Source organism: Halictus rubicundus, chromosome 9 (assembly GCF_050948215.1).
Source record: "Halictus rubicundus isolate RS-2024b chromosome 9, iyHalRubi1_principal, whole genome shotgun sequence".
Classification (NCBI taxonomy): Eukaryota; Metazoa; Arthropoda; class Insecta; order Hymenoptera; family Halictidae; genus Halictus; species Halictus rubicundus.
Window position 1 is genome coordinate 11,261,091 of NC_135157.1, and position 12,393 is coordinate 11,273,483.

The 12,393-nt window shown below is 44.7% G+C and overlaps 1 protein-coding gene and 1 non-coding gene across 4 annotated transcripts in view; one reads left to right on the plus strand and one right to left on the minus strand.

The window, feature by feature from the left end:
- The window catches only part of Pkn (serine/threonine-protein kinase N), a 58,669-nt gene that overhangs the window by 37,078 nt on the left and 9,198 nt on the right, over positions 1-12,393 (minus strand). For all 3 annotated transcript variants that reach the window (XR_013082765.1, XM_076793343.1, XM_076793342.1), the window contains exon 3: positions 9,239-9,440. Coding sequence is in view for 2 of the 3 variants with exons in the window: in XM_076793343.1 (XP_076649458.1) it covers positions 9,239-9,440 (202 nt within the window). In the remaining variant the exon portion in view is untranslated. The remainder of the gene's footprint in view (positions 1-9,238; positions 9,441-12,393) is intronic.
- LOC143357566 (5S ribosomal RNA) lies at positions 2,697-2,816 on the plus strand. Its single transcript, XR_013082842.1, has one exon. It is a non-coding gene; the product is annotated as a 5S ribosomal RNA (ribosomal RNA).

The window sequence follows — 12,393 nt, forward strand, 5'->3', positions numbered from 1 at the left end:
GATCGATATTAAAAAGTGCAGGTGTTTTAATAAGGGACTGTTAACTTGGGATCGAAGCCGAATAATCATCCTGACCTCCCGCAACGTGACAATGCCCGTATCTCTGCTCGCTAGTTCTTATCTGCAAATGAAACTCCCTGCGATAGTCAATAATATCTCTGTTTCTCCGACTATAGTACTCCAAACTGCCTACAGGGTGTCGCAAACATTTGCAGTCTATTTCCACTCTGCGGCAGAAGTCTCCGATAATGCTCACCGTTAGACAATGATGTAATATTGCAAAAAATGGTACTATAATTAGCTGAATTATATTTACAAGAACAAAATAATATTTATAAGATTGTTTAGGTGATCATTGATCGTAGTTCGTCCGTCGAGCAAGGAAAAAATAACTACTGCAACAGAAAAACACATGCATACGAAGAATCTGTCAAACAAATTAAAAACAATATTAACTAGATCACATCACTTAAAAATATTTGAGAAACAGATTTTCTTTTTATGCATCACTATTGTAACGACGTTTACAAAATCCTGTATGCCTTCAACATCAATCACAGGTTATCAATTACTGTCGATCAAACTGTGTTTCGGTGAACTATTATGATCTGTTCCACAATGGACGGGTGTTGGAAACACCATATTCCAATTGTTTCCATTGTTCACCCCTAAATCACAATGATTGACTAAAGCTTGCGACAGTTCGCGGAAACTTTAGAAATTTAATGATCCGTGCCCCGGTTAACAGAGATATCTCGCGACACGCATCGACTCCGCTCAAAAGCCGCCTGCATTTATCCCGCACCGCGAAATTATGATAATGCTGGTCAGGGGCACCCGGGTGTACCTGTGCATTCGTTCGAAGTAACGGTTCGTTGCAGCGCGTTTTCCCCTCTTTCTAGAACGTGGAACCCCTCGCCCTTTGTGTTTCATCCAGTCGAGAAATGATTTACGACTTGCATTTGCCACGGATTTTAAGCTGGGGGCGCCTACGGTCATCAAAATGGCCGCTCGATGGCTTCTGACCGCCCCCAAAAATAATTAAAAAATTTCTAAAATATCTTACACTCGTGCTCAGATAGCAATGATCACGTTCTTAATTTTGTCATCTACATTAAGTCTACAAAACAAAAAAAAAACGATTTACGTCGTGTTTGGACTCATTTTAACAATCTCAATCCACCGGTACTACCTTTGAAAAGGTAACACAAAATCAACTAAATTTGAAAATTTCTCTATTTCTTTCAGATTTTGCGGAAAAAGCAAACAAGTTAAACAAAAAATGGAATCTCCAAAAATCCCAAAAATGCATATTTTCCATAAGAGTCTCGGAGATTTCAGTTTCATAAAAATTCAGTAGTGGGATACCGTCGAAAGCAATGTTCCCAATTGTTTCTTCACTTTTCCTGGTAGGTGTATCATGCAATATTCAGCATCTCTATATTCGGAGCAACAATGTACACGATTAAAAATTCAAATTTGCGTACACAGGTCTCGATAATCTCGATTGGCGGAGATCTTTCCGACGCCGCAAGAAACTTGCGTAGTTATCGTTTAGGGTCCTAGATGGAAGCGGGTAGCCCCTGAAGAAGGACTCCGAAGGAAATGGAAGAGGGCCCCCGAGGGGTCCGTTCGATATCTCGAGAGCGTGGAATGCGAAAGCGTGGGTTCGGTTCGGTGCGGGTTGAAACGCGATCTCGATCCGCGTCGAAGCGGGCTAAGGCTGGGGACCGCCTCGGGCCCGATACTCGCGCTAGCTCGCAACGGGACCGATCCGATCCGATCGGATCCGATCGACTCCGGTAAACGCGCTTTTGATCGTATTGTGAACACCGGTGTATGTACTTTTGTGCCTGTGTCCGTGCTTCTCTCGGGAGGAGAAGCGTTTTCACCGTCCCTCGCGGTGGAAGAACCGCGTATTACACGCACGTACAGCTCGGCCAACTGGAAAGTGAAGCCGGGAGCCCTCGTGCGCGGCGTTCGTTATTCGCTTCTTCGAGGACGAGACCGGGAATCTACTTTCTCCTCTCCACCGTCTCTATATCTTGCTCCGAATCTACTCTGGTTTTCGGTGGACTTAGATCCTCGATCGAGAACGATCGCTCTCAAGGGCCCGGGATAGTCACGTGACTTTTTAATTAATAATTTCCATTCACAGCCTTCAGACACAGACTTAAGATCCGTCTTGGTCTTGATCCGACGGGTCTTAAGTCTCCGACTAAACTTGTCACATTCTTTGCTCTGTATTATCGATATTATGAATCCCGACGCCAGAAACGTGCTTCAAGTTTTTGGCTTTATTTCGCAGAGAATCGAGACAAAATATAGCTCAATTTGTAGCTGGAGATATTTTCTAGTGCGCGCTGCTCTCGATTTCATCCAGAGAACTCATCCAATGTCATAAAAATGCTTGCACCGCACGGCATGCATATTACCAAATATCTGCATAATCTCGGCAGCTCCTGACCGGCGCGCGCTAGATTGAACCTTCCTCTTTCGAATGAGCCCTTTACCAGCGACAAAATATTCTTATATAAGGACGAAAACTTGAGACACGTAAAACCATTTTTCGCCTATTTTTGTCGGTAACGTGGTCACTCTACCTTATCGCGAATCTACGAAGACCAGGCCTTTAACGTAATGAAGCTAAACGGAATCTTAAGTGGAGTATTATTCAGTTTTTAACATGTACTAACGTCAACGACCAAATCACACTGCAAAAAACCGATTCTCGTCCGATCATCGAAGTTAAACAGTGTTGAGCGTGGTTAGTACTTGGATGGGTGACCGCCTGGGAATACCGCGTGTTGTTGGCACACTTTTTTTATTTTTCATTCATTCTTATCTTTTAAAACGGTAGACACACCATTGCATAGTTCTTTTCATCTCGTTTTCAAAAGTTAAAAAATAGCACAGGTACGCTGACGGATTTTGATAACAGCGACAATGTGCCAAAACTCATCCCTTGGCATAAAAATGCATACTTTTGAAGGGGGTACATCAGTCCCAATAGTGCAGTTAAGTGTTAAGGTGGTATTCTAGGTTCGAGTAGGGGGGATAATAACTCATTTTAAAACAATAGCAGCGCACATTGCGCTCATAGAAGAGTGCACGAGATAAGGAGAATAATGACAGTGTGAACGAACTAGATCAGCGCTGCCTTTAAATCCAGCCCTTGATGTATAGATCAGTAAATTACATTTTATTGTCGGCAATGAAACAAGAGAGGTAGTCTTCCGAGAAGAGACGCACAGAAAAATGAGAGACTGCGTTGTCGATCGGCGAAGATTAGTATCCACGAGTTAAGAGAAATGAACGGGTTCCTTATCGGCAACCGTCGACATAAAACCAGCTAACAGGCTACCGACCAGTAAAACATTCGAGCTTAATTGAGTTTTCATTGAAATCGTTGAGCAACGCCGAATCTCGACCGGTACTTTTAATTTTCCGGATGCCGTTGCAAGAGCGCAAACTGTTTAAAGAATGCAACTAGTTTATTTCTCAGCCGATTGCAATTTTTGCTGCAGCGTGTGTCACGTACTCAGAAGTCGGGAAGGAAATGACTCGAAATGGCAATTCAGCTTCGCACACTTCCACTACGGAACGCGCAATCACTATCTTAAATATTTAACTTCCATCAGACTACCAATGACGGATGATGTTGTTTTTCATTACTATTTTTAGAAGTGATGCTAAAAATTCTTTTCGTTTGATGGTCGATTTGGGATCGGTACCATTCGGATTCTCGAATAGGGCCATTCAAAATTTTTTTTAACATTAATCATTCTTCGGACTTGTTTTCAACTTTTGGTAGAACCAATTTAAAAAATTTCTGCTATTCCAGAGTCGATTAAAAATTGGTACCTCTTTTCTAAACCTCGTGAAAAGGTCAGTGTAAATTATTTTAAACTTGCTTGATTAAAGTAATTTATCTTCTTACTTTTTCGGCTTGTTTCCAACCATTTCTGGAACTAATTTTCAAAAATTCTGCCATTCGATGCCCGATTAAAGATTGCTCTACGAAAGGTTGCTTAAAATTGTCGCGATTTGTGTGATTAACGTTTCCTCCGTGTCCAGAGCAACAGGGGAGAAGATATACAGCAATGTAACAGATTTCGGCGTCCCGTGTTCCAGATTTTGCATATTGGCGGCCGGAATCGCTCGGTACGTTTATGAGACGTTTAATAATAATCGCAGAAGGGTCCGCGATTTCGCTCTACATACGAACAAGACATTATTATCGTTTTAAATAGACGCTCGGATTTACCACGCCACCTGACCCACATTCCAAACCACGGTCCCTTAATTTAAAAACGTTCCTCTACACCGTGGCCGACGACTTGGACGTGTACCGCTCCGAGTTGCCGCATAATGGTCTTCGACCACCATTATAACGCCAGCCGTACCAACTGTAAAAGTCCCACAGTGTCGAAGCAATTTATTTAATGAAATAGAAACTGGAAAGTCGACATTCTTCTTCGAGAAATAAAGAATTGATCGTGAATTACCATTTCTCGTTGCGTATTCTCAAAGATATTTCTTTAAAATTTGAAACCATAAATTAACACGTTGACTGCCATGTCACCCATATGTGGGTGACGGAATTATTTGTCCAGGTTTTAAAATGTATTTTTACGTTAATATATACGTTGTACCAAATTCGATTAGGGTCTGTAAAATGCAAGAAAGTTGGAGGACTACTCAATATCATACATTTAATTTTTGTCAATTTTTATTTCATTAAATAACTTACTTTGATTCTATGGAATTGTTGAGGTTTCTAGTGTGGCGGTCAAAGTGTTAAGCATTAATAGATTTTTAATAACCTTGCCTGGGTTCCAGTTGAAATTATTTCTTTAAAAGTACCATTTTTTTCGGGATCTTTCGCGCAACCGTCGAGGTTCAGAGTTATATCTTTACAATATAAAATTACAAATAAAATTCAACTAATTTAAAGCGAGTAGGAAAAATGGAGAAATTTTCATCTCGAGATTTTGCGACCATTTCTGAGGAAATTATGTCTTTAAAGGTACCATTTCACTTGCACAACCATTCAGAATTAAAGTTACTTCTTCACAATGTAGAATTACAGATGAGGTCCAATCGATTCGAAGCGAATAGCAAAAATGGACAAAGTGTCTGAAGATCTCGTGGCCATTTCCGAGGACCGTGCGAGTTCTGATTAATATCGTTTACGCAATTGCCGGCGCAAGGGTTGGCGAGAGAATCCCGATATTCCGTTCCCGCAAACAGCATCTTTTCTCGTCGCAGTCGCATTGTTCGGGCCGAGTTGAATGGCACAGGGCATCGCGGGTGAATGAGATGGCCCGAAGGCGAGTTACTAGTCCCGACAATGTATGATGACTGACTTAACTGGATTGGATAGAGCGTCTGGGTCCACGGTATAAATAGACGGTCTACCACTTACCGTCAATTCAAAGGGAACAGAAGACCGACCCGCGGCTTCTAGTCTTCTAGCGGGCGAGCGAGCGAGCATGCGAATATGCGAATACGCGAGAGGAGCCGCGGGCGCGTCACGAAGCGGCACCGATAGCGAACAGCTTCGCGCAGTGGCGTAACCAGGCTTTCAAGGTCGACGGAACCGGAGAACCGGCGATTTGCCGATGCTGGTCAACCAAACGATTGATATACCGATTGTCACGACGAGGTAACCTCGGGTTCGTTTCGCCCATTTATCGCTGAGTCAATCCTTCCGTCGATTTCGGGACAGATCGCTGAAGAAACTCGCTAAATGATCGCGGATGCTGAACACTACACAGCCACAAAATTAGCTGGACACCCTCTAAAAACTTCTTTCAAATCGAACCGAACGACTTGAGATTTTGTGAGACGTTACAAGCAGTAATTTGCTAGGTAATGTGTGAAAAAATTTTCGGTTCCACACGACGCTCAGAATTGATGGTCCTCTTCTTCAGCTTCGTTGTTGCAGTTCGTTCACGAGCCTTTTGTTTACCGAGATGAGAAACACTGCGAACTATGCAGCGATCCGAAGGTGCTGGGAATCGGAGCAGTGTTTCACTTGAAAAGCGCAGGTGAGTCATCCCGCAGAAACTCCACCAGATCCACTGCAAGAGCCATTGTTGCTTTCGCGGGTCTATCCTCAACGTCAATTAACAGATAATGACTAATAGACTTATCGGCCGATCTCACGTTTCTAGAAGCAGTCGAAGATAGTCTACGATATTTAGATAACGGATTTTCACGACGATACTTGATTTTATTCGGCAAAGTGTAAAAGCGCAATTACCGAGATTTCAATTAACAGTTACGTTAGTGTGTCTAGATCATAAATAAATTCCTGCAGAAGCAGTCTAGTAACTTTGACAACAGTTAAAACAAGACGCTGGTAAATTCAGCGTTAAGATTCTACAGGTCTTGATGAAATTTTGGCTTGCCTAAACAGTTCACAATAGAAGCTGATTTCTTAGTCGGGACAAAAGATGATGTCACCCCGCATATGACCTGACGCAGCAGTCAGCGTGTTTAATCGCTGACCGCCGAAACACGTGAGCCGAAGAAGATCGTCTTTTGACCTAGCACAATCCCACGATCAATTTCGCAGTACTCGGGCCGGACGTTTTCGTTCGACAACGGATTAATCGCAACAATGGGAGCAATTAGCCCGATCGAATGGAATTCTGCGAACCGAATTGATTCATCGAACGATATCGGCCGATCACGCGAGCGTCGTTCGAAATCGGCGTTTCTACGCCCGTGGGCCGTTCTCCGAGTGCCATGACCCGCGATTACGAGGATCACAGTTAATCATTCCTAATTTATGCCCGGTAACTGCACCGGCGCGGCGCTCGCGCGCTCTAAGGGGGGGAATGCCTGGAAACGCCATTAGAGCGCCGTTTCCGGATGACAATGTTCCGTTGACTGGAAACGCGTGTCCCGCGGAACGACCTAACTGTACAAAGTGACGTTTCCAATGCGCTCGTCGCTCGAACCTAACCGAGTGACCGCCCCTCCTCCCCGCCCCCCGAGTGATTTATACGCGATACGTGCCCGGTGATTCACGGATTAGAGTCCCGGGGGAACTCGAGACAGAGACAGAGAGAGAGAGAGAGAGAGAGAGAGAGAGAGAGAGAGAGAGAGAGAGAGAGAGATCGGGCCCCGCTCGTGAGCGCTAATCCGAGGAAGGCGTAGTTATTGTTCCGATTAAGCGGGCCTGGACAGCGCCGCGTAACCTGACCGTAAATATCAACTTTATTGCCGGGCGAAGCTATAAAAGTTTATTTACGACGGGCGGGGCGCGTCCGAGTCTTTCGATTCGATCAATAATTTCATTAGTCGTGTAAGCACATTCTATAGTCCAGGCAGCAGAGACTTTTCCAAGTCGAGAATCAGTGTACAGAAATCGATACAGTGAGCATCAGATGGGTTTAGGCACGATAAATGGCACTACTGAATTTATTAGTTTTTGTGACAATTTACCTGCTAGTTTTCTGTTGTTTAATTTTCATTTCGTTGTGGAAAGTTGGTGGACATGCATTTAAGAGAATTGGTGGATAAAGAAAATCAAATCTTTTCCAGTACCAATTTCTCTATACTTTTTTAGTAACAGTGTATATTTCTTCGGATAGTTTATGATCTTTTTTCACACACTTTCTTCGCGATTCGTAAAAGAGTTACGAACGCGGTGAAGTTTGGGACTATTCGAATCGAGACCGTTTAACTGAAATTCGAACAACTCCGAGTTCCCGCAAAAAGTGACAGGAACGAGTCCGATAAACCGCAAGAAAGGCGTCGTTAATCTGACAAGGATTATTTTTATGGTTAGCGGAGCAATAAACGATGATTTACGACGACGGTCGAGATTATGCTAAGCGTCTTTCAATAAGGACGTAAAATAAAAATCTTTCGATCGAACGCGATAATGCGGGGAAGGTGTATTTTTCTCCCAAAAGTGAGAAGACTCGACGAGAGGGAAAATGTCTCACTAAACCGAGGAGGGCCAAAAAACGGAGATTCCGATAAAAACCTTAACTTCTATCAAATCCGAACAATTTGAAGTTCGAACAAAAGCGCTAGAGTCAGACGCGCTAATCCGTGTCTCGGAAGTTTCGCTAAACCGGGGCTGGCCACGCCCCCGAGCGGATTCGGAGATTGATAGGTCGCGTTCCTAAGCAAATTACCCGGTACCCAGAACACCGGCGGAGCAATACAGCGCGCCAGGAGCGTAAACGATTTTTCAGGGCAGTTTATCAAACCCGCGGATCGTCGACGGAACGATCCGTCGCGTCGAAGCGCATACTCGCGGCGTGTGTGTTACGCCTCGGGGCTGGACACGCTCGATTTGCCGGGCCCGATGCGATATACATGGAATGAAGCGGTAGCTCGCATGCACCGCCGAGCTTTATAAACTCGAAGACGTCGTCTCGACGGCTCGTTAGCGGGTGGAGTTATTAAGTGGCCGCTCGTTAACGACACTGGCCCAGTCGTTAGCCTGGTAGGAGGGAACGTACCGGAACGTACTCTTCGCCATTACTACGATGTATCGATAAGTTGCCGGTGAATAAGCAGAAACATTAATTGATACGTCGGTAAAAAGGGGCACCGTGGCGGCCGTGCCACGGAAAAATCCGCCCGACGGGGTTTTTTGCGCGCTTATGGTAGCCAGGCTTAGACAACAATTATGTAATTATGCGATCCAACGGCTGAAATCAGATAAGCGAGATGATGGATCCCCTTGGACCGGAGTGGACGAGTCTTTTGCGTCGATTTTGGAAGAATATCCTGATGACAGTGAATGTTTAACTTGTGCCTTCGAGTGATTCTAGCTAAGTACCATGTAATTGTAATGAGAATCTATTGTTGCAAAAGTCAATCTCGAGGCTGGCTCCACGTAAGATTGCAAAGAGTTAAGGGACTGAAAAAAAAATCCGAGGTACTTATTAGCTTATTAGCTTCTAATTCGACATTCGATGTAGATAATCGAATGTTTAAACCGACTTTTTAAGAAAGAAAAATTTGCCTGGAACTGATCAACTCGGTGCTCGCAAAGGTTCAAGCCAAGAGTCCGGTAATTGATCGGCACGGAAAGGTCTAACCGCCGCGGCATTACATAAAACCCGTTTAGGCGAGCATGAGAAGTCCTGGCTTATCCTCTCGGTCAATGGCATGCAGCGTTAACGCGACTACAAAGATGGTATCTCTGTGTCGGCCGGTGTGCGCGCGCGCGCGCGAGCGAGAGAGACTTTCAGGCTTTTCTTACCTTGACCGTTCAAGTGATTTTGCTGGGGCGACTGGGGCTGGCCCTGCGTCAATATAATTTGACTCTCGAGCTGCTGCAGCTCCGCCTGCAGCTCGTTCAGCTTGCTGTTCGCCTTTTTCACGATCGTCGCCACGTCGGACAGCGCTTTACGATCGGTCGCGACTTCCCTCAGCTTCTCGGCGCCGGCCTTTATTTTCAACTCCTGCAACAGAGCGGACAGGTTCGAGTCGGTTCACGCCAGCTGGTCATCTCTATCTTTAATTCCTACCACCGCCCCCGCGATCGATTCGATCCGTTTCGTAAGCCTTTGAACGCCGAAAGTGTTTGCTCCGACGCCAGTTAACGACCTCCTAATTGATTCGATTAACCGGACTATTTTTAACGATTTCAAATCAGATTTTCATACCAGACGGAATTACTGTTTCATCATCTGCTATATTGCGTCAAATCTGCAGTCGAATTTTCCAAACGCGTCCAGGCAAAAATCGACCATTAAGGCGGTGGCCCCGCCGTCCATCCCCTCCCTAACTCCGTACGCGTACACGAGATTTGCAAGGGTACGGGAGGCCCGCTCTCATTTGTTAACAATGCAAAAATAGTACTGTTCTGTAGTCAAAATCGCTAGATAAAAGTTCAATCTAGGGTGGAAAGGTCCTCAGAAGTCCTACTTTTGCGTTTTTTAGCCGTAATTTAGGAAAGGTCCTACGAACTCCATACGAGCTCTGAATCTCTCGATATTTACGATAATGTCACTCGACAAGCAGTATGCTGCTGAATATTGCAAATTACGGCTAAAAAACGCAAAAGTAAGACTTCTGAGGACCTTTCCACCCTAGATTGAACTTTTATCTAGCGATTTTGACTACAGAACAGTACTATTTTTGCATTGTTAACAAATGAGAGCGGGCCTCCCGTACCCTTGCAAATCTCGTGTACGCGTACGGAGTTATGGAGGGGATGCACGGCGGGGCCACCGCCTTAACCGATTAATTGCGCGACTCCTACTCGATGTCGCCAGATGAGGGGAGGGAGCACGAATCGAGGGGAAATAGGTACCCCCTCTCTCCCGGAACGGAGTATGCGCGACAGAGACCGAAAGCGTCACGTGACCCGGTAGAAGGGGAAATTAGAGTGGGGGAACAAGTCTTGATCTGGCGACACTGCTCCTACTGCCTCACAAGAAGTCCCTCGAGACGACGCAGAGGCAAATAGAGGTCATCGCTCGCACCCAATGGTTAGGCTTTGACGTCACACACTTCAAGAATCGAAAATGCGAGTGAAATGACCCAATCGGACGGTTTACAGCCGCATTCCTGGGGACTTCTTGCGAGGCGCGCAGAGTACATGAAACGCGAAATGCTTCTAACTCTCGGTAATAAAAATAGCAGCGATTGAAATGTAATCGTGTTACGATTCGAGGATAGCCTCGACATGCGTACCCCGCGTGGCTTCAAGGCTGCCGGTAGAACAGTTTCGTCACAATTCACCAAACACGCTTTATTGTTCATTGTTTCATTAGTGAGCGCGCTCGAACGTTGCAATAAAGCCGTGGCTGGGATCGTTTTCGCCAGTCATCGAGAACGAATGTGTCCCGGATCGGTTGTCCCCGAATCAGAAGCGGAATCTCGCTTCACGGAATTCAGACGCGACCGATTATTATTATCGTTGTTATCGATCCATCGATCGGTCGTTCTCTGACCATCGAAACACCACTCCTCTTCTCTTCTCTTTCTTTCTTTCTTTCTCTCCCCTCCTGTTCGCCGCCGGAAATGAGACGTAAAATTATAGCAACGCTACACGGGCCTATCCTCTTATTCTATTACCCCCTCCCCACCGCCCACCGCCATTAGATTTCCCATAACTTTTCACTCGCGAGCTCGCACCTGACGGGTGCCGCCGTACTCTTTAATTATGGTCGCGAGCCGTGAATAATATTTGCGAGCGGCGTTTAATGAAACGATGACCTGTTTCGGGATCGTCGTAATCCTGCACAGGATGCCGGGTAATTTGTCGTACGGACCGCGGAAATATTTTATCTTTTTACTATACTAACAGTCTGAAGTACTCGTTTGTCAAGTTCGAGCTTGGACAAATCTCAGATTCAAAAGTTATGAAGACATTTATACAGATCCTTTTATTTTTCTAAATCCCGTATGTCCATAGTCCGGGGTATATTATAGAATTTTTTATTCGAGTACCGGTTTGACGAATATTTTTTATTCTCTACCATGTGCATACTACGGCATTAAGTACCCGCATGATTAATTTCAACTTGGACAAATTTTTTTTCTGAGTGTTACAAAGGTATTTTTAAGGATTCTACTTTTCCAGGCAGAAATACAGGAGTTCTGGAGGACAGAATTTTTTTAGAAAATTACTTTGTTGAAATTGCTTAACTTTTACTATATCTATACTATAGTACAAAGGACTTGCCTGGTTAATATCGGCTCGAACAAATGTTTTTTCTGAAAGTTATACAGATATTTGCAAAGGTCCTTTCATCTCAGAGGACTGTAAAGATTGCAAAGATTGTTTTACTAAAATAATGATATACGTTCACACTGTCTGTTATCCGAACATTTTCCCGAAATTTTGAAGAATAAAAAATGGAACGGTAAGGGAACAATTACGATCAAATTTCGTTGCAAAAAAAAAGAAAGAAGAAAGGGAGGAATCCAATTACAAAGTTATCTGGAACGCAGCTTGATATTGGGTTTTTAATTTGCAGGGGGAAATTAGCGTTCGCCCAAGGATGCAGGATAACCGATATGGTCACGCGTTCCTGGAATAGAAAACCGTTTGTTAAACGGTTCTGAAATCCCCGACCCCGTTTCCAGGCTCGCGTACAACGATCCTCGCGAAGAATAACTGCAGCTGCCAGACGCGGAATAAACGCGGCGAGGCAAGGGTGTAATCACATTTTTGCTAAACCGTGCTCGGCTCGACGAGACTGTATGGATAGAGGTCGCGGGGCAATCACGAAAAGGAAAAACGAGCCGAGTGAGAGGAAGAGAAAAGGGAGAGCGTGGAACTCGTTTCCACGCGGACCACCCCTCGAGTTTCTATCTGCTCTAAGAGCCCACGTGTCTCTCTCTCCTACCCAGAAATTACACGGTCCATTACTATCCCCATTTTTCCATATTTAATAACAAAGC